A 22,550-nucleotide genomic window follows, 5' to 3' on the forward strand; every position below is an offset into this window, starting at 1 on the left:
GTTTCTTTGAAAAGATCTAGTCTTCGAGGGTTTAGTTGCAATAATATTTCAGCAACTTTTTTAACGGAGTTTGCGGTTTTTCCACTTACAACATCGCTGAGCAATGTAAGTTCCGTTTTTAGGTGATCGTTTCTGATTGCATCGGGTAAGCTGATCTCAGTATTAGATCCTTCCTCACCGTTTTCACAGCTCAGAAGGGTCTTCTCTCTGTTGGCTGCTGTAAGCAGATCCGCCTGGTTGAATCGTCGATCAAGCTCAGCTTGAACAAAATCAAGGGCTTCGATGTAAGCCATATTGCCGTTTCCACGCTCCTTCTCCCGCAGACGACAAAGCATCCGATTCCTCTGTGTTTCGAAATCTTGCTAGAGTTTTGCTCACTTATTGGGGATTCTTTGGCGTCTTTAGGTTATTGGCAGACGCAAAGACGTTCGCTGCTTCCGCAAGCATGGAAACGGATTAATCTTTTCTGAGATTTTTGATCCGTTCGTGGAAAATGGTGATGATCCAAAGATGAAGAAGCAGAGATCTTCTTGTTTTGGAGTTGTCTTGCGACGGCTTCTGCAAACTGAAAAACTTCACCGCTGCAGGTAGTCGCAAACATGCGTGCTTATTTTACCAAGCTGAATATCTTTGCACGAACGTCTCCTTTCATTGCACTATCTTCTGTCATGTGGGTCAAGACATTGCAACAGCCAAACAGGGTAGGGTAGCACTTAACAACATGAGCGAGGACAGAAGCACGAACGCACCAACGAGTAAGACATAAACCCAGCAAATTGCAGGCAACTTCATCGGAACCAAAAAGCGACATGAATAAAGATAACGTTTAGACGATCGATTTACGAATTACAACTGCAACATCGTGAACGAAGTTTAAGGCATCTGCAATAACCCTCACCTCCTTTATAACGTAGGCTATTGTAAAATCAAATCAAGAGCATGATTACTGCAGTGAATGTAGCCTATAACGATCCAGGACATAATGCTTTAAGTTTGGCCCGCACTCCGTTATAACAACCAGATCTCTTGCTGTTTTATGGATGCATGCTGCAAAGTGGATATTGCAGAATGATGTCCAATAAACGATGGACCGCCGTGTTAGTAAGGAGGGTGACTGGTAGTCTGCTGGTACCGCTACTGCGAGGTATTATAGCTCTCTGTGATTGACGACTCTTATTGCGAATGATGAGCGCGACCACGCGAAACAGGAACTCGGTTCATCGTAGCAATTATTGTTCGAATAATTTTCTGAAAAAATATTATGTAGGCTACCTTAAATTTTCAGAATTTTGTAGGGGGGGCTGAAGCAATTTTTGAAAGTTCCAGGGGGGGCTGAATTAGCTATAGGGGGGGCTGAAGCCCCTTGAGCACCCCTACTTCCCGCGCCCTTGAAGTGTTCTTTTTGCCCAGATAAAAATTCTCTGCTGACTCATTTAAAATTTTACGCAAGAGCAAATCCCAATTTAACACCAAAATTCGGGAAGCACTGTTATGCTACAACCCAAATTTAAACAAACAATTATTTGCTGGAGGCGCGTCCAATTCTCCTTAACATTTACTTGATGTATCACGTTCCCTGTGGTGCAAACTTTTTTGTAGTTATTTATGTAGTTGCCTTTTCTTAATGTAAATTTACTTTCAAGAAGTTGAAATTTATTGCATTTTTTAATTATTTTTAGATTCCTGATAAAGGCTTAAAGTTAAGCCGAAAACGTTCCACTGTTAAAACTATTTGTAAATATGTAAAATATATATTGTTATAATGCTCAGCCCTGTTGTATTGTTGTGTCTTATTCATGTCTAACCTGTAAGCAAAAGGTATAAATCGGGAACATACAAAAGTCAAAACTTCATTTTTTGTGGCGGGTTTGGGGGGGGCTTGAGCCCCCTTAGCCCCATGCTGGGTGCACTACTGATCTGAGTATGGGACCTTTACTTTTTACCACATAATGCAAAGCAGTCACAAATTTAAAACTGTTAGTTGTAGGCTACTTTAGCATTGACTCAGCTTCCGATCAAGCTCTTGTTGGTCTTCAATTGCAAAAGGGTACGGTAATGTAAAGCATTGGGTTTGACTGCACCACGCCTTGATTACCCTCTCGAAGTCAATTTTTTTTGCAAGATGATAGGACAACTTTCTTTAGATTTTTCAGAATTTTTCCTCTGACTGGGCTATAACTTTAAAGATGCCACTAGCTTACAGATAATTAATCAATTACTCCAAAAATGATAAGACATTTGAACAACGCTGTCTGTAGGCAACATTATGAATTCCAACTACATTTAAGCAACAACATCCATAAATAAAAAACTCAAATAAATAAAAAACTCACTACCTTCCAATATCACATCATGAGAAGCATGACCAACAAAAGGCTACTTGACCATACGAAAACAGAAGATTTTTTAACTATGACAAAATTACATCCAATTGCAGCAATAAGTTAATAAATCAAAAGTTTTAAAACTGTTCGGCCACACTAAAAGATCACAATTCGGAATCAGCAAAGTTTGCACAGAAGGCAAAGTAGAAGGAAAAAGAAAACGTGGCAGACAACCAAAACGATGGCAAGACAACATCCAATCATGGACCGGACTCAATTTGGCGACACTGGGCGAGCTGGCTCAAAATCGCCACTCTTGGAAGCAAATAACTCATGTTGATGCGCAATCTGCTGCAGGCGGAGATGATGACTGATGATAATGATGATCCATAAACAAAAAATATACAGGATTAACTTTCTTTAATCGTGCTTGGACTGATACCTTTAACTTTCCCAGATAACTTATGTTGGATACAACATCCTATGCCAGGCCAACGCAGATTTTGAAGTTAAGGTTCAGTTGTCAAGCAAAAATAGTTCCCGCTTAGCTAAAACAGCACCAGTTTTCAAGTTGACACTATCAATAGAATCGAAACCGTTCAGTGATACAGAAATCATTTCAGCTTCAGATTTTACGTCTTGAAGCTGTTCAACATCGCCTACCTTAACACGAAAATGATTTGTTCTTGATGAGAAGCATCGAGAGTGACATTTACAATGATTGAGAAATACTTGGAACTACGCACTTCATTTAAGATTTTGTTGATTATTTAGTTGGTACATTTTTACTTTAGTACTAAAAATGGGCCCCCCTCAAAAGTGCAAAAACAAAAAGCTACTCGTTTTTCCTTTACAATGTTTTTCTAGGGGGGAAACTGGCCCGACTTCCCCCCCCCCCCTTTCGGAGCCACTGCCGAGGATACAGATTCAAAACAAAACCAATTGACTTGACAATTTTCAATTTTTTTTTTTTCATGGGAACACCAACGCTGTCAATTTGTCAAAACATCACGGTCGAGCAAGTTTGCCGCGAGCAGTGACACGTCAGAAACAAATCAGATTTGCACAGCATATGAGTATGAGATTATACCATGCAATTGCAAATCTCATTTGCAGTCAACCAGCTCAGTGGCCTGGTGGTTTCGCCTTTGGCTCTGGAGCTGATAGATCTGAGCTCGACTCCAGGTCGCGTCAAACTGAAGACTTTAAATACTGTATGGTACCGATTGTGTTCTTTCTTGCATAGCCCAGTGAAAATCAGCTGGGTAATGTGATGACATCGTAAACCTGGTATAAAATTAAAGATGAGCCTTGTGACTAAAAGATCGTAAACTTGAGGCTTTTGTAAACAATAAATAAAGCGGCAACATTCTTATTACTGCATTCCAGCTCAATCACCAAATAAGACAATTAAAATTGCTGCTAACATAACAATGTTGAGAGCTAAGATTTGATTTATTATACCGTAGATACTCTAGGCTAGATCAGCTCTTAAAGTACCGTACCTAGTATGTTTTCAAAGTGGCTATTTTTATCCACTTGTTATGGTTACAATCAGTTGTTGTCAGAGTTAGGAAGGGTTAAGGTTAGAGTTAGGAATGAGGTTAGGGTTTTGATCTTTGCCCAGGACTAAAAGAATTTCCAAAATACAAGTTTTTTGTTTTTCAACAGCTTTAAACTTTTCTCAAGTTAGGGCAGAATTCCTTATCTGATTTCTATTGAGGCTATAATTCTTATGTTTTACCTTGAGCTCATTACAATTCCTATGCAACACAGCAGACAACAGGAAGCAGTAAAGAGCATATAATCCAGTCAGCTGAGACTATTGTTTTATGGCAGTGGCTATTTGACCGGCGCCGGTCTTTGAATCTGAAACACTATTTGACCGGTCATGACGTCACTCTATAGGCACTTCTTTCTTTTTCTCTTTCAAAGCAAAAGACGAGAAGAGTGCGTATATAACTTGTAAATTCGACGATTATCTTCAACTGATTGGATGGCGCGTGGGTTACGTCTCTGGTTGGTGTTCCAGAGGGAATGAGTTCGATACTTCGCGGAAGCGTTCTTTTTTTTTTTTTAATTTTTAACTAAATTTTGACCCGAAGTGACTCAATCGTTAGGCTGCTGCATTTTTGTAGTCAATTTTTATTTTCGGAAGCCTACAGCCCAATTTTTTATGTCTTTTCAACTATGAGTAATAAAGTCAGAGTTTTTTAATTTTCTTGAATTTGAGAATTTCTCTGGATAATTTTCCGTTTGTCATAAGAGGATGTGACCGTGTTTGCCGAACGACGCAAAAATGTAATGCGTCGTTCGGCAAACACGGTCACATCGCAAAAATGTAATGCGTCGTTCGGAAAACACGGTCACATCCTCTTATGACAAACGGAAAATTATTCAGAGAAATTCTCAAATTCAAGAAAATTAAAAAACTCTGACTTTATTACTCATAGTTGAAAAGACATAAAAAATTGGGCTGTAGGCTTCCGAAAATAAAAATTGACTACAAAAATGCAGCAGCCTTACGATTGAGTCACTTCCGGTCAAAATTTAGTTAAAAATAAAATAAAAAGAACGCTTCCGCGAAGTATCGAACTCATTCCCTCTGGAACACCAACCAGAGACGTAACCCACGCGCCATCCAATCAGTTGAAGATAATTGTCGAATTTACAAGTTATATACGCACTCTTCTCGTCTTTTGCTTTGAAAGAGAAAAAGAAAGAAGTGCCTATAGAGTGACGTCATGACCGGTCAAATAGTGTTTCGGATTCAAAGACCGGCGCCGGTCAAATAGCCACTGCCTTGTTTTATTGCAGACAATAACTTTGTCCATAGTTACCACACCAAAATGACAAAACAAACTAACCAGGCAGTATAATCAAAAGAAAGAGCCTGCTGATACTGTTTGAAGTAGTCTGATCTGTAAAAACAGTCAGAATTCATCAAAGACATTATCAAACTATTACCAGAGTTAATACACCGCTGCATAAAGAAAAAAAGGTTCTTTTTTAATAAGGCGTCAAAAGTACTAATATTACAATAAATTTGATCACGGATGTTCACGAGTGCTTACATAATGTGACATAATAATAAATAAACACTCAGTCATTGTAAAGATTGAGAATATGGATTAAAACATTGTATAGTCTCACGATCATCTTTTATTGAGATGTTCTAATATCCTAATCATCTGTTTTTTGCAGCATATGCTCCATAACCTGTCCTAGGTGATTAGGCCTAGCTTGTTGTGTGGTAGCATAACAATTAGAATAGTTTCATTCACCTAGTGCGGGTGATATATATTTTATTTCCAATATCTTGCCTATTTTACCTAAAAGTATGGTATTTGACTTTAGAAGGTGAGTTGCATTTTGATGGTTTAATATATGGGCTAATTGTTACCGTACATAATCAGCATTTTTATTGCTGTTGTTAATATCCTAAAGATTTCAACTGTACATGTTTGGTTGATTAGTGATTTGGAGATACATAGCTTACATTGCATTTAAATTGACATACAGTAGGCTAATTAATGAAATATAATTTTTGAAAAGTTTGATATGATCTTTGAACAGAACGGTAGTCTTACTTGTTTTTATTACACATGTCAGAAAGATTTTTTGAGTGAACAGTTATAATTGTGAAATTTAATTTCTTACTTACGGTATAGGTTTGATATTTATCGAAAAGTTCCCAAAGACTTAACACAACCAACTTATACTGGAGCTGCAAGTGAGCTTAAGTATTTTATTATGTTGCAAAGTGGCGCTTTTTTTATTTAACATGGTTGTACTTCAATGTTTTGCATCAAGGTGGTCAGTGGTCAGAGCATCACAGTTATAATCTAATTTTCTGACACAGTACCAGAGTAGCCTACCTCCATGCTGTACCTCATAGCAAACATAATTTATTGCGGCAATGTAAAGAAACGTACCTTGTGTTTGCTGGCTCAACAGTGTGTCTTGCTGCCTTTTGAAGGCACAAACTTAAAGACTGGATGGTCTTTTAATTAAAAGAATAAAACATTTTTAACTTGTTTGACCCCTAAATATCAAACCTGAAACTTGAAAGGTTTTTATCCCTGAATTAATGCCTGTGTTTATGATGTATATGTTAATACAAAGCTTCCATATGTGTTTAGAAACAAAATTTGGTTGAATCCAGTATAATATTTGGTATTATTTTTAGTTTCTGTTGGATGCTGCTTATTCATCACCTTTCTGCTTATATCTGAGCTTGCCAGTTTCATTCAAGTTGATGTGTAAGTTTATAATATTAAAGAATAAGACTAATGTTTATGTTTAAGGTATGGCATGTATATTAATTTTCTCTGATTTGTTGAGCTGTTGCCTCTGTTAGTTGTGGCTGCTGAACCCTTAATCTTGAGCTACTTTATGTCATAAATCCATGTTAAAGCCATAAAACATTGCTATTCAAAGGCTTATTGAACTTTGGTGGAGAGTTTTATGCTTGTGACACTTGTAACAAAGTAAACTTTTCGTGTTTCAAGACTGAGCAACATAAATTGCTTTGTTTAAACAGATGACTTTACTTTGGTCTTACCAACATGTGTTAAAAAATCAGCTTTGTGGGTTATACTGTACATATTTGATGTTTTGTGTCTAAATATATCTTAATGAAACAGTTTTATCAGTTACCTCATGCGTTATGCCATTGAGGCAAGAATACATCATGTTATAATATTGTGTACGGTACCAGTACCTGTGTACCGTGTTGAACTTCCTGCAGTTTATGTACCTGAAAACTTGTATTGTTCTTTAGAGTGAATGAACTTTATGTTGATGACCCGCACCCAGGCGACCGCATTCCAGTACGGATAATCATATCTTTACCCAATATGCCCTGTGAATGTAAGTATGCAGGTTCGTTTGTATAATGATTGCTGCAACCTTTCAACCACACTGCTTTGGACAATATTTTTCTATCCTTACACTTTTACTAATTGTACAAAAACGTTGGTTGTTGTCTTTTTGAAAATAATGGAAGTAACAGTAATTTTAAAGAACAGTTTTTTCTTGATCTTTATGTTTTGCTTCACAATGTTGGTATTAACGACCTGTTTTAGCCTGATGCTGCGAGCTCGCTGTGGTAATAGCGAATCGCACTAGCTTTCGGAACACAGTTCCTTAGTCATGTGCTATAACGAATGATGTTGAAGTCAGTGTGTCGTTATTTTATGCGGTTCTTTTGTCTGGCTTGAGGCTGTCTTGAATGTTGTTATGACTTATAGCATTCAAGACAGCAGCCTCAAGCCAGACAAAAGAACTGCATAAGACAACGAGACACTGACTTCAACACCATTCGTCATATAGCACATGACTAGGGAACTGTGTTCTGAAAGCTAGTGCAACTCGCTGTTACCACAGCGAACTTGTGGCACTAGGCTAAAACAGGTCGTTAATATCCACATTGTGAAGTAAGCAACGATCGCTGAAACTTAAAGCGAAATGCAATCACTTGATGTTTTGCTTGGTTCCTTCTATATAATGCGAGTATTTCGACTTGCAATCATAAATATTACGCGCCTTCACTGCTTGAAATAGTCAATCGTGCCAATTGTCGATAAAGCAAAAAACGTCATAGACCTAACCAAGATCTCCCATCAGATAGAGAGCCATGGAGCGAACTTGGTAATGATTTTGCGATAAAATAATTGTACTAGTGAGTGGAGGTTAGCAGTTAAAACATCTGGGCTGTGTTTTTTAAAACAAACTAGTTAGAACGGAACTTGTGTGTTTGCTTTGAGCGGCCTTTGCAAGTGCAGTGAATGCTTAACGGAAATACTATTTCTGTTGTTTCCTTAAACATACGAGAACATTCTCGCAGTTTTTTTATCCAAATATAAATAGCATTAACCAATGTATGTTAAATTACTATTGTGGCTCTGCAACATAAAATATAAAGAATCTTGTAATACAATAATTTTCTTATCATCCCGCATCACCTTGTACACTGTACAGTAATTATTACGGTATGTATTATACGTTTCAAAGTTTTCTCAGTTACCTGCTGAGTTAATAATCTTTTAGTGATAGTTGAAATTTTGTAAAATTACATATTATAATTTTAGGCTTGTGACTGCAAAAATAGTTTTGTGATGGTGATCATGTGCAAGGTCTATTTGCATCGATGACTAATTTTCCTGTAAACTTGCGTGTTTTTATTTAGACCTGGGCATGGACATACAGGATTCGATGGGTAGACATGAAGTTGGCTTGGTGGAAAATACCGACAAAGTTCCTATCAACGAAGGAAAAGGCTGTTTGTTTACGTCCAGCTTTCATATAAACAAAGTAGGACCATTGATGAAACTATTTATCAGTTTCCTTAATATTTTGTTTGGATTCTCAATAATAAGTAATAATAATATAATTAATGTATTTTCATTAAGAATCATCCATTGTATAATAATAGTAATATTTGTTTTTATATGGCGCTGTGTCCATCGCAGAATGCGTTGTTCCTCAGCGCTTTACAAAGCAGACAATGTCAATGCAGGCGTATACTATAAAGGCGCAACTGAGTACATTATTACCCAAATCCATTCCATTGCTCAGTGGCAGTGCTAAGCAAGAATTAGATTCAGTACCATTTTTAAAAAGTCATTTGTATGACCCGACAGAGTATCGACCCCATGCCTACCGATTTAGAAGCTATCTAACAGAATGCATCCAGCTTACGCGGCTGCAGCTTTGATACAGCCAGGGAATGCTCGTTTATCATGTGACATTAAGTTTGTCGATTGCCATCAACCTGTATTACCGGTATGTAATACATTGGGTCTAACACTTGATCCCGTGACGGCGTCGTATGTTAACATCCTGATCTACAATCTTTAGAAACACAAACTATGCTGATCATGGGCAACAACATCAGATTTGAGTACAGTTATGGGATAAATAAAACTCATCGGGTCGAAAGAGCAAAAAATAAAATCGTCTGCGTCTTTCAACTCGCAATTACTTCCTTTAATAACGCACCACGCAATTTCTTTTAATAACCACAACTCAACTGAATATGTGTCAACGATTTTGAACAAGTAACTTCGATTAACTGTGTGTTTTCAAAGAAGTCACTGCATATATTGTATGCACGTTGTCGTTTTCAGAAGCTGCTATTTTGCTAAAGTATATACCGGTATTAAATTTCAAAGTGTGTAAAAGACATTCATAAATTCCTTCTACATGTACCTACTTCAGTCCACCTTGGCCAAATCAGTTGCAAATTAATGAAACTGCACAGCTGTTAAGAGTCATAAGTTGTTATGAAATATTCAGGTCCCTGGTAACTTCCACGTTTCGACTCACAGCTCGAGAAGCCAGCCCGATAACCCGGACATGAATCATGAAATAAAAGAGCTGAAAATTGGCGAAAGAATTGTGGTACCGTATGGATGGTTTCTATTTTTCAACAATCGATATACAAATAATGATTGGTCTTTGAAACACACCATTTTTCGATTAGTTGTAGCCTACAGTATTTTTACATTCACACTTTCTAAGTATTGATCTAAAAATTTGAAAGACATTATACGCTTATATCAGCTTTACTTATAATGAATTTAGTAACCAGCATCCTTTCTCTGCTAATATACTGTTCTAAAACTAACCTTGACCGGACAATGTTTTTTGTAGATTCCAAATGTGAAGTCCCAAGCCTTCAACGCATTAGAAGGAAAGAAGACGTTTGATAAACATGGTATGCTTTACTTTAATTGCGTTTAAAATCGTCTTTGAGGACAGTGTTGTTCGAAATCTCATTTAAAATGATCTTTTCAGCACTTTCATCTCATGATTACGTGATGAAGATTGTACCAACAGTATATGAACCGATCAACGGTCAAACGCGGTTTCTGTACCAATACACTCATGCTTACAAGGTAAGACTAAGATATGAGTCGCCACACAGTCTGTTCTTGTATCTAGCCACGTACTTAAATGCGGTTTCGAAGTGTTGGTTTTCTAAATTCGCTTCTTTAGACCTCAAATTTTACCTTGTCCATTTTCTAGTAGACATTTTGCATTTTCTTGTAGACATTTAGCTCTGGTGCTTCCCACAATTTTTTTTTTAGACCCGCTATTGGTTGCTATTCATGACCAATTCTGTTTCGGTGTGATTGCGAGGCAAACAATAATCTAAACTTGAAAACACTTGTGAGTGCTTGACACAACCACACCACGAATTGTTCATTTCCAACGCAAAATTAACTTATTTTGATTCTACTTCGATTTCTTTTTTGTGGAGAATTTCGTTTTGAACAGCATTTATAGCTACTTGTTCTTACTTTTGCAACATCATGGTATACAAAAAATGGTTTATCAGAATTAATTAGGTTCAAGATTTTGTGCTTAGGACTATATCGCATATGGACACGGTCAAAGAGTGATGCCAGCTGTATGGTTTCGATATGAGCTCACGCCGATCACAGTCAAATATACCGAGAAGAGACAACCTTTCTACCATTTCATTACAATGGTAGGTTACTTTTTTAATCACTGTCTCCCATGCTCCTTTAGAATAATCCCGCCGTTACAAGCAGAATATCTGCAACTCTTTGGCATTCGTCACAACTGCAATTGTGGTTGGTTGAACTGTTGTGTGTACATGTTGGAGTTGCAACAGTTTCTAATTCCATTTTATTCTTATCCAGGTGTGTGCTATTATTGGCGGAACCTTTACTGTTGCCGGAATTATTGACTCAATGCTGTTCACTGCAACCGAAATGTACAAGAAATTCTCGTTAGGAAAGCTCTCTTGAGCCACAAGACATTACTTTTTTATGCAGTATATTAGACCAGCAATCAATTTAGATATTTGTCAACTTGATAGTGCAGTGTTGCCGAGTAGATTTAAGAAGTTTGTCACGAAAGAATGTGTTCAGATGCGAGATGTTATTTTATTTACACGTTTTTGTAGGTGGTGTGCCTCGTTTCGCTTTTTCTAAGTACCGTAGCCTAGTATGTATATTCAATGAACAAATAACGAACACAAATTATCGTGTATTATAAAAATATATTAACTATGTAACAGAATATGAAGCAATTAGTTTCGTGGTGTTGCCACAGTAAATATAATAAAAGTTCTTATTCAATTTTTCCTTTTCCGTGAGCTTGCATCCATTTCGAGTTGTTAAGAGGCTGCCTTGGGTTGTTTCTTTCTACGCTTGAACCAGTGGGAAGTATGGAGACGATCATCACAAAGCCCATAACTAAAATGAGTATAAGCAAAGGAGTCTTGATGCCGTAAACATGCCAAAGTGAGATGTTCCAACTGAAAAAGATGAAGCGCTTTTATTAGTATCGTTCTTTAGTATTACAAAATCCAAAATGTTTTGAAGAACCTTACACACCAACTCAGTGGCGGCTGGTGGCCTCCTGAATTGGGGGGGCTGCAAGGCAGCATATCCAAGAATTGTTGGAGGGCGATATCAGGCGAACCTTGCGGGCGTGTCGCCGAAGGCGACACCCACGGCGGGGGGTCTGGGGGGCCTCCCCCAGAAAATTTTTTACAATTACATTTAATTTGGTGCATTTTGAGAGCATTTTCAAAAGAAATTTGGGAGTGGAATAACAGTCAAAAATGCTGCTGTAGAGCTTGAAAAATACTAATATTTCAAATTTTTATATTCAAAATCAGTGCTAAATACAAATCAAACTATGTTCTATGCACTTCGTCGTTTTCTCAATAGTTCGCTCAGTTTGTTGTCTGCAAATATTTATTGTCGATCGCCGGCATCGGACACGATTGTCCACATACGATCCACACAAAAAAATACACAGAAACAAAAGACAAACAGAAGTACATTCACAGGAATGACGCTGAAGTAAGCAATAAATTTATTAATCAATCGTCCATTTCAGATCATGCGATCCATATCACACAAATTAAACATGCGAAACAAAAATCAATATTCAAAATGAAATATCATACTTAATCTGTTCAAACACCCAACTATAAAAAGAAATTTAAACTTTATCAATCGATGAATGTTGATATCACTGCTGTGCCATAGCAGCCATCAAGGCTAGGTAACGGCATAGCCTACATAGTGGTATTATAATGAAGGAGGTAGTTTGAGTTACGATAGCAGTCATACCTTATCAGGGAATCAACAATAGAGTTTGACGATGATTCACATTACCCAACAAAAAAAAGGCCCTTTTCCGTTGTAATGCATCGAATGTTATATGACATACAATGTTACACAAGACTTGATGTTCACGTAGCCTACGCTATAATGTTTGGGCAAATGGTGAATAATTCTAAATGCATTATTGAATGCAACACGCAAGCGATTAATTCACGTTGGTGATAATTTTCCCATGGTGACATGCATACATTGGGGTACAATATGAACGGAAGAGAACATTTTTAACTTCACTGGAGCTCTTGTAAAATTCTAATTTATTGGTAAAACAGTATAATGATCGTACTTGTCGGTTTATATCCTTGTCATCACACATTGCCGTGTCAAGAAATACACCCAAGTATCTGACGCTATCTACAGATTTGATTTGACTTCCGTTGAGCCGTGAAATTGGATTTAAATTTAACTTTAAGTGATTAGTTAGAAAATACATAGCAAACGACTTTTTGCAGTTAAAAACGATCTCATTACAAAGTACATAATCTTCGCACACACACAGTATATTGCAGTATACATGTAGTATAACCGTAGCTACATATTTTTTGGAGCACCCTGCATGTATGCACCCACTGCTCCAGAACTAAAAATGCTTGGAAGTTAACATTTTTTATTCTTTCCTACAAAAATTATCTTTTGCCAGCTGAAGCCAGCTAGCAACCCTGCATGTATCACAATACAGAAGGACAAAGACAAAATCTCAATTCTATCACAAGTATAAATGCCCACTGGATGGCAAGTATAATTCAGTTCAATTCAAATTATTTTTCTTTGACAGAATGCAAAAGAAATGATATTGTAAAAAAGAAATACAGTAACAAAACCAACAAAAGGAAAAGGTGGCAAAACCTTAATGGTTTAAGACGTGCATGAAAGGATCTAATATTGCGGTATATGCATCGATAAATATAGTTAAGCACGGCCACCAAACCTGACACTTTAAAACAAGTAGATGAATTAGTTAAGAATCAGTCGCCTCCTCATTCCAGAAACAATTGGAGCGCCAATTCTTAAAGCAATGAGAACACGACTGAACCTAACATTACAAAAACAAACAAATACACACACACATATTGTAATTATAACCATTGATCTCGCTCAAGCCATAGGTGCCACATTTACTCTTTGCTACACATTACTGAGCATCACATATAAAGGACAGCGGACCTTTATTTATAGATGAATTCCATTCGGCGACTTTTTGCCATGGCAAAATGGTCAATTACCCTCTCGTTGAAATCTTTGGTTTCAGTTATTAAGCGATTTTCTATTGACACCATGGCTAATGCAGAAAGTCTTTCAGTACACATGGTGCTGCGGGAAAAGGTTTTAATCCTTTTCAGTGATGAAAAGCAACGTTCTGGTTCTGCTGTTGACATTGGAGTGGTAAGTAGAATTTTAGCTAGCTTTATTACTTCAGAAAAAGTTGATTGCATTCCTTCCAGGTTTAGCAACGAAAGCAGCTGCACAAGTCCACTCACTGAATGCATGTCATTTCTAGAATAGAGAACAGACAGCTCCGGTTTGAGCTTGTCTTTGATTAACATAGGGTATGCTTCACAACATTTTTCTAAAGCTTTTTCTGGAAACTGTCTTGCATATTGTGAAGCATTTTTCAAATTAAATAAAGTGCTTGCTTCAAGATGATTGGTGAACTTGAACCTTTCTTGACACTGCATTAAGACAACATCACATACTTCTTTAGCATCAATGATTTGGGATTCAGGCATTCTCCGTGTGGGTGAAGGTGACTCATTGTCTGCAGCAATGCCTTCCCTTATTCTTTGTATTGCTGACAGAAAATTATCCAGAGAGCACTGCACTTTGAATGACTCAAGCTCCACAGACTGCAGCTGAGCAAACAGTATGTCAACATGAGGCATGATTTTCGAAAAGAAATCTAACCAAAACACAAATTTTGGATCTATGAGCATTCGTTTTATACCAGCAGCAGCAAAGCCAGTCACCGAAGAGTTGCTTTGTTCCAAAGTTGAGCAGCATTCTATAAGTGCGTCTTTTACCTCCGATACAGCATTCACCGTCCTGCTTTTAAAATTCCATCGTGTTGCTGATGGGCGAGGAATACGCCTTTGAGCAACTTGGTCCAAAGCAGCCATTCTTTGAGGAGATTTGGAGAAAAAACTTGGGATTCCCGAAAGACTGTTAAAAAAGACTCTGACACTGGTATTCTGCGAAGTGGCTTTTTGTATAACCAAGTTTAGCTGGTGTGCATAACAATGGACAAAGTGTGCATTGCTATATACTTGCTTGATTCTTGATTGCACACCATTTCTTGCACCACTCATAGCAGCAGCACCATCATAAGTTTGTGCTACAAGTTTGGATGTATTGCTCCCAAGCAAAACTTTAAGTTCCTGAAATAGGATTGAAGACAGAGCTTCTGCTGTCTGGTTAGCAGGATTAAAAAAACCCAAAATCTTTCAACAGGCTTCCCATGACTTTCATACCGTAGTACAATCACCATCTGTGTCTTCTCTGAGATGTCAGTAGTTTCATCACACATGATTGCTACAAATTCAGACTGTGATATTTCTTCTTTAATTTTGCTTTTGCAAAGCTCAAGAATCGTTTCCAAAAGCTCATTTTGAATAGTTTTGGATGTACCTTTGAATACCTTTGCAGAATTAAAATGATTTTGGAAGCGTGAGTCAAGATTGGAAGCAAAATCAATTAACCCCATGAACACACCAGGATTTTTTGAGCCTTGACTTTCATCATGTCCCCTTAATGGCAATTCAAATCTGCCACAAAATTTTATACAATCTATAATCTTTGACAATACTGTTCTGTTCTTCGTTACTTCTTCATTATGTTTAGTAATGGAGAGTTGATATCCAGAATCTATAAGTGTAGCAATATTAACTCTGCCAAGCACTGAAAGACTCAAAGTATTGTTCATGTGGAAAGTTGATCTACTATGCTTCTCTGTCTTTCTACTGAGATGTTTCAGGTCTTTCACACCTACTTTGGTCCAGGAATGTTCTTGATCTCCACCAAACAGTAAACAGGGAAAGCAAAAGAAAGCATTTTCACTGTTGCAGCCACACAGCCAGTCATGATCATCATACACATTTCTGTTAAACTTCCTTGCATAAGGGTTACCTCTACTGGTGGATGATTGGGAAATGTCAAGGTTTGGAGTGGGTCTTCCTTGTGCTTTGATGCTAAGTTTTTCTTGCAGAGACAACTGGGAAAACCTAATTTTTTTCAATGACATTACAGAATTATCCATTGTATATAAATTGCAAAATGTTCCAATTAAAGTGTAAATTATTATAGCATAAACCTGTTAAGACAAATGAAATCATTGTCAATTTTTTTAAATGAAGGTAGATTCAGAGTCAAAATAAGAGTATCCATATATATATGATATTTTTTTTTTATTTATTTGCATCAGACTCAAGATGAAAGTAGAAACAAAGCAGATACTCAACTCCGAAGAGCTGAGTCGTAATGTACCAAATACAAAGATTGAGTGTAACAGTCTGTTCGCATTAGTTCATATATCCATTGGTTGGAAGACAAGTTACAGCGGGTTACAAACTGATATAATTTTTTACAAATGAAAGCTTGAAAAATGGTGATATTGTTATCAACGAATGCAGAGGTGATGCTGCATCGTCTCTGCAGATTAAACAACATTCTGTAACAATTATTGTATCCAACACGTAAGCGATTACTACTGGATAGAAGATAGTTACACCATAGTTGACAGGCATATAAAGGCATACAATAGGAACGAAACAACACATTTTTAACAGCAATCAAACGTTTGGAAAACCTTGCTTTTAACATGTTTTCAGAACAATACAATGACCGTAATTGTCGTTTCATGTCTTTATCATCAGGTAGAAGCGTTAATTATTACTCCAATATATTTCAAGGGTCTCAAAGCAGATACGATTTTTATTTAAATACCGTATTATATATGATCGGATTATAGCCAAATTTCAACATCTAGGCTTTATAATAAAAGTAATTTGCGTTCTTCTGGTGACTATTTACTAGGTTACCTCCTGATGTTAAAGATGATAACTAGCTTTTGTATTTCCGACGTTTCGTCAGTCAGCACGACTGACTTTATCAAGGTGGCTAAAACAGGTTAACACAACCTGTTCAGCAACGATGGCACAACACAAAAACGTACTGATAAAATGAATAAAGTAAGCAGCAAGAATCAGAATTAAAACACGCAACAAGATACCTAGAGGTTAAACTGAATGCAGTGAATGCCTAAAACCAGTAGGCTGCTTTCCAACAGCGTAAATTTATCTATCTATTGGGCCACCGTCAAGAAACATTGAAAAGTCATCAGACAAGACAGAAACCAAGGGAATTGGCAATAACAATGATAGAGAAGACGCACTGAGAATGGAAAAGGTGAAGTTAAAGTTAAAGTAATTATTAGTAATTAAAGTAATTTAACTTCACCTTTTCCATTCTCAGTGCGTCTTCTCTATCATTGTTATTGCCAATTCCCTTGGTTTCTGTCTTGTCTGATGACTTTTCAATGTTTCTTGACGGTGGCCCAATAGATAGATAAATTTACGCTGTTGGAAAGCAGCCTACTGGTTTTAGGCATTCACTGCATTCAGTTTAACCTCTAGGTATCTTGTTGCGTGTTTTAATTCTGATTCTTGCTGCTTACTTTATTCATTTTATCAGTACGTTTTTGTGTTGTGCCATCGTTGCTGAACAGGTTGTGTTAACCTGTTTTAGCCACCTTGATAAAGTCAGTCGTGCTGACTGACGAAACGTCGGAAATACAAAAGCTAGTTATCATCTTTAACATCAGGAGGTAACCTAGTAAATAGTCACCAGAAGAACGCAAATTACTTTTATTATAAAATGCCTGGTGAACAGTCTCTCTCTGTTTTTATCTAGGCTTTATATAAAACACCAACAGTTTTGTTGCAATTAAATATAATGTCATGAGAAACTACATACATTTGACAAACATTGATGAGTTTCTGGAGTCCCTTGACACTTGATGCAAAACAACACAAGCCTTCAGCATACATTAAATGATTGAAGACAGGAGTTGCCAATGCAGCAGCCAACAGAAAGACCGTTTAATTCAGAAGATAAATCATTCATGTAGATGCACTTCTGCAGCATACCGGTACTAGACCTAGAGGGCAGACACTAGTGAAGCACCTAACTTAACTATCTATCACTCCTGACGGATCACTGAGTGGAAACAATTATCGTTCCTTGCCCTAGAAAATACTATACCAACCCTCAGCAGCATGGAGTCACATGCAAAGATCAAAACTGGGCAAAGATCAAAACCCTAACCTTATTCCTAACTCTAACCCTTACCTTAATTAACCCTACCTAACTTTAATCCTAACTCTGGCAACACCTGATTGTAACTATGGCAACAAGTGTGTAAAAATAGCCACTTTGTAATAACAATAATAGGATGGATAAAGAAAACCGGACATAAAAGAAACCCATCCTCAGGCAAAAGCAGGTTTTGATGTGGCCCAGGAGAGCAGGTGTTGAGCTCTTTTTATGGTCAGACTGCACATCACAGTCACACAGTAGCCTAAGACGATTGAGGTTCGAGATCCAGTGTAAGTTATTGTTTCTTGTCCTAGCACTATTGTTTCTTGTCCTAGCACTGTTGTTTTCTTGCCCTAGTACCGGTACATCCTATAACCTGTTGAATACCCTAATCCTACAGCTATCACATTTACAGTCATGTCTCATCGCTACTCTGCGAAACAAAACTTAACTTTAAAAAGTCTGTAGAATTATTCGGTTAGGGGAGGGGGGCTGTTTTCCATGCAGCCCCAACAGATTCAAAAATTGCTGTTATGTATTCTGTAAAATACCAAAAGAGGTGGAGCTTCAAGGATATTTTTTAGCCAATCAGAGCACTTGAAATCCAAAATCTGGGGCTGCAAAGAATGTTGTCCCAAAGCCATGTTTCCAAACAAATTTTTAAATATTTTAATTTTCAATCCGCAATCCATAAGTGAAAAAAGTAATCGGGTCGGACAAACACAGAGGAAAACATATCTTCCCTTTTTTCTCTTTCTTTCAGGGGGGGCTGCAGCCCTGCAGCCCCATGGCACGAGCCGCCACTGCACCAACTGGTCTTCAGTACCTGTAGTTTGCAATACAGTAGAATTTGGCAGGTATTCTTGTCGGTCCCGACAGAAGTCTTTATAGTTTTGACCTATTTGCATGATTCGTCACTTCTTTCTAAGGGGCTGTCCTTGGAAAATGACCCCCTCCCCAATGTCCGCAAAATCCACGCACTATGTCTTGATTTGCGGATTTTTTTAAGAAAAACAAATTATATCGAAACAATACGCAGTTGTTTCCGGGCCCCTTGGAAAAGTTCCTGGTTCACAAGTATTCCCACCGACGCAAGTGGAATTTGATTTCTTACGGTACTATGTTGATGTTTATATTCAGCTAAATTTTACAATAAATATACCACAACTCACACCCTTGTGTGCAACTAACCAGATGCCAGAGATGACTGCAGAACCTGTAGCTAAAGGAATTGCGAAAGGATTGTGGGATTCCCAGTCGTCGGTGCTGATCCCTCTGATATAACTACACCAGATAATGAGGTAGAAGGCCACAGCTAGGGAAAGTCCTCCAAAGCAAATGGCAAGTGTGAAAGCTGTCCTGAAGCAACAAGGTGAAATATTAATGACGTAAATTGCGATGACCGAAGCATTTTTGAACAGTTGGCCTTCAATTTTATTGCTATCAGGGATGATATATTCACAGCAGGTTGATGTTAACCCCCTGGGTGGGGGTCCCACGACAAGAACCCACTTATTTTAGTCTGTTCAATGTTTTTGTCTGTTTAAAAAGATAGCTTTAAATCACGCTATGATGCTACAAGACCGTATTTATTGCTTCCCAAACCCCAGGCTAGGGGCCCACCTACGTGCAGCTTTTTTAGGCTTGTAATTTTACATGCAACATTCAATAAGTAATTTTTTTCCATTTTTGCAAAATGTTTTTGCTCGCTCAACCACATTTTACTCACCTAACCAGCGACCTTGGGCATGTATAGTTTCAGAAGTGGATTGAGAAAGTAAAACTTTTTTTGTTCACCACATAAATTCACAAAATAATGTAGCATTCCGAAGTAAACACTGCTCACTCAAATAGCCCAGTTAATTTACAATTAAATTGATACATTTCAGTGCTAATGTTTCAGTTTTTTATTTCGAACCATCACAACAAAAAAACAATATATGATGCCAAACATAGCAAAGGTCTAGAAAAAGGTTGAAGCGACAAAACGCAAACGTTAGAACGTGCACGATACCGAAGCAGGACAATCAGTTTAAAATATGGCACGGTTACAACACCTTAGCTTTAGCGATAAGCTGAAGTGAAATGTGTGGTGAAAATATTATAGGTGAAGGTGGGGACACCTCAGATTTTCAAAGCTTTGACCTGCAAAAAGGCTACACCATGCTAAGCTACACAAATTTTTTCTTTGTTTGTGAATGATTTTTTTTACATGGTAAGCTAACTTAACAATTTTTTTCCCAATCCAATTTTAATTTGCTGAATTTAGTTACAAAGATGGGATACAAAGCAAATTATGGCACCACACAATGTGCAAATTATGGTACCACACACTTGATAAAAAAACACATTATTAGGCCAAAAAGTGACAAAAATAAGGTTATATTTGCTAAAAAATTTTAGGGGACAAGTCCCCATAACCCCCATTTCCACTTTACTTTTTTGGACATAAAGTGTTCCATTGTTGACTTATCTCATGAATTTTGTTTTGTGAAAACTCTGGTCCTTCCCCAACTTTTTTCCACCCACTACTGTATTGTCAGCACATTTACTATTTTTTTCTGAAAAAATCTTAGAAATTGTTTATTCTATGCTGAAAGGATGAATGTGAATTTTCCCCAACATTGAAGGAGTTTACAGCCATAGATCTACGGTTTCTTGTTCTATATGTAAAAGCCATCATAAACATAAGGACTCACTAGTGAATTTTGGGGAGTAAGATGTTGCTCACATGGCCCTGATTCCGAGTTTACTAATACTAAACACTTTAATTGGCAAAACATTTAATCATGGTGTCCATTTTTCTTTGGAAGCTCAACCCCAAAAGTTGCACATGCATCCACATTGTGGTGCCAAATAATTTGGACATTATTTCGAGCAAAGTGTGTTTTATTGTCTGCTTGATGGTTATATACCATTGTAATATATACGACATATAGCCTAAGATTTTTAGCCTAATAATAAAGTTAATGTCCAAAACTATTGTCATGGACTTAGTTTTTGAGCTGGAATGAGCAATGCTTCCACATGAAAGTTTGTAATACTATAAAAAATATACAAAATTTGTAATGCAAAAAGTTTACTAATAAACAAGTTGCAAGTAGTAAAGCACAATGTAGGCACACATACAATCCTACATCTCTGCGCCTATAAGTCTTGCACCACTTGTTCTGGTTTTGAACCACTATCACATTCACAGATCCAGTTACTGAGAGTGAAGTGTCTGGTTGGTGTTGAAGTTCTGTTTCCTGTACATTATTTCATCCACTGAATGAAAAGCTGTCTTTAAAGTGCATTTCTTAATGCATACGAAGTTGAACCAAGCTTTTGACATTGCTATTTATTATATTATACCAACTTAAAGCCATAACTAAACTTTGTAACTACCACTAACACTATTTCTTACCCTTCCATAAGAGAATCAGTTTTGATGACATTTATAAGATCAGAATAATACAATGTTATAGCGGATAAAATTATCCATAAGACAGTGTCAATTTTAATGGGCAGCTTTGAATTTGATGGAAGATCTGTTGGTATCATCATGGGTGGCATGCTAACATCCAATGTTTCTTTTTTATTCACATCCATTGTGACCAAGGAACTAAATATAATAATTAACTATATATTCTAAATACAATCAAATCAATAATTAGTCACTAAAAGCTGTTTAAATACAATGATGTCATTCTGAGATGCATATGCCTATTGCCTAGGACAAACAGGAAATTCTTTGCAATAAATATAATACACTATGGCATTTATGATAAACCTATAGAAACATAGTATTATACAATATTGTATTTGAATAGGCTCTAAGTCTAAGTGAAAGAAAATAACTCTAAACATATAACTTTGGAAACTGCTAGATAATGCAGTTAAATATATTCTAGAAGTTTCCAATTCATATGTGCAAGTTCCCTTAACAAAATCAAAAGTTTTGACTGTAATTTAGCCTCGAACAAGAGCAATAAATAACTCTCACTGAATGATGCAGAGGCCAACCTTGGGGACAAGTAGTTGTGGTGTCGATAAAAAATGATCTTCGAAACTGCCCGACCGGTGGGCTATGTTTGGTCGCCAACTTTTACAAGCTAACGTATCTCCACTCCGTGGGTATTTGTTTTTTTCCACTTGCACTTGTGTTGCAAACTTTTTACTTTACTTGAGTTTGTTCGTGAAACTTTTTTCTTTTCACTCACATTCGTAATCTTTTTATTACCAAGACGAAGTCTTTCACATGCCAATGGGAAATATTGCAGATAAAACTTTAGCAAAAACGCCAAGCATTGATCTAGAAAAGCTCTACATCTACTTGAATCTACTTGAGAAGCAGTAGGCTACACTTAAATACAACTGCAAATATGTTTTAGGGCCTTGTGGAAAGCGTAACCACTGAGCACTTAATGCAGCACAAGAATAACTGTTTTTTTAATAGTGGGTTTATAACTTGGTGAGAGCATTATAACAGGCACTTCTCAATCCCAATGAAGAACATATGTGATGTGACATTGATTAGTCACACAAGAAAAACTGCTGACACTAACAAACATAATCTTTCTTTCACTACTTGACATAAGTTACTCAGTAACAAAAATCAACAAGTCAACCAATAACAGCTCATAATCACACACCAGCGGAGTTCATATTCTCAGAATCAAAACCTTCCAGAATTTGATCAAAAGTAACCACTCTAAAATACCTATCTAACTAGCCTGCCTACCTGACTTCCAAAAACAGTGAATTTGTC

The 22,550-nt window shown here is 37.0% G+C and overlaps 2 protein-coding genes and 1 pseudogene across 2 annotated transcripts; 1 reads left to right on the plus strand and 2 right to left on the minus strand.

Moving 5' to 3' along the window:
* The window catches only part of LOC145776957 (uncharacterized), an 868,661-nt pseudogene that overhangs the window by 460,659 nt on the left and 385,452 nt on the right, over nt 1-22,550 (minus strand).
* Nucleotides 5,531-11,437, plus strand: LOC145777006 (endoplasmic reticulum-Golgi intermediate compartment protein 1-like). Its single transcript, XM_082588271.1, has 10 exons — nt 5,531-5,684; nt 5,996-6,057; nt 6,514-6,586; nt 7,108-7,196; nt 8,515-8,639; nt 9,624-9,728; nt 9,981-10,044; nt 10,125-10,225; nt 10,699-10,821; nt 10,997-11,437. The coding sequence occupies exons 1-10, from the start codon at nt 5,665-5,667 to the stop codon at nt 11,102-11,104; spliced, it is 870 nt and encodes a 289-aa protein (XP_082444397.1). The 5' UTR covers nt 5,531-5,664; the 3' UTR covers nt 11,105-11,437.
* Nucleotides 11,326-21,490, minus strand: LOC145777007 (transmembrane protein 128-like). The gene is made up of 3 exons (XM_082588272.1): nt 21,207-21,490; nt 18,992-19,159; nt 11,326-11,616 (listed from the first exon to the last, which is right to left on the minus strand). Exons 1-3 carry the CDS (start codon nt 21,389-21,391, stop codon nt 11,430-11,432), a joined length of 540 nt encoding a protein of 179 aa, XP_082444398.1. The 5' UTR covers nt 21,392-21,490; the 3' UTR covers nt 11,326-11,429.

Source organism: Aplidium turbinatum, chromosome 9, assembly GCF_918807975.1.
Source record: "Aplidium turbinatum chromosome 9, kaAplTurb1.1, whole genome shotgun sequence".
Taxonomy (NCBI): Eukaryota; Metazoa; Chordata; class Ascidiacea; order Aplousobranchia; family Polyclinidae; genus Aplidium; species Aplidium turbinatum.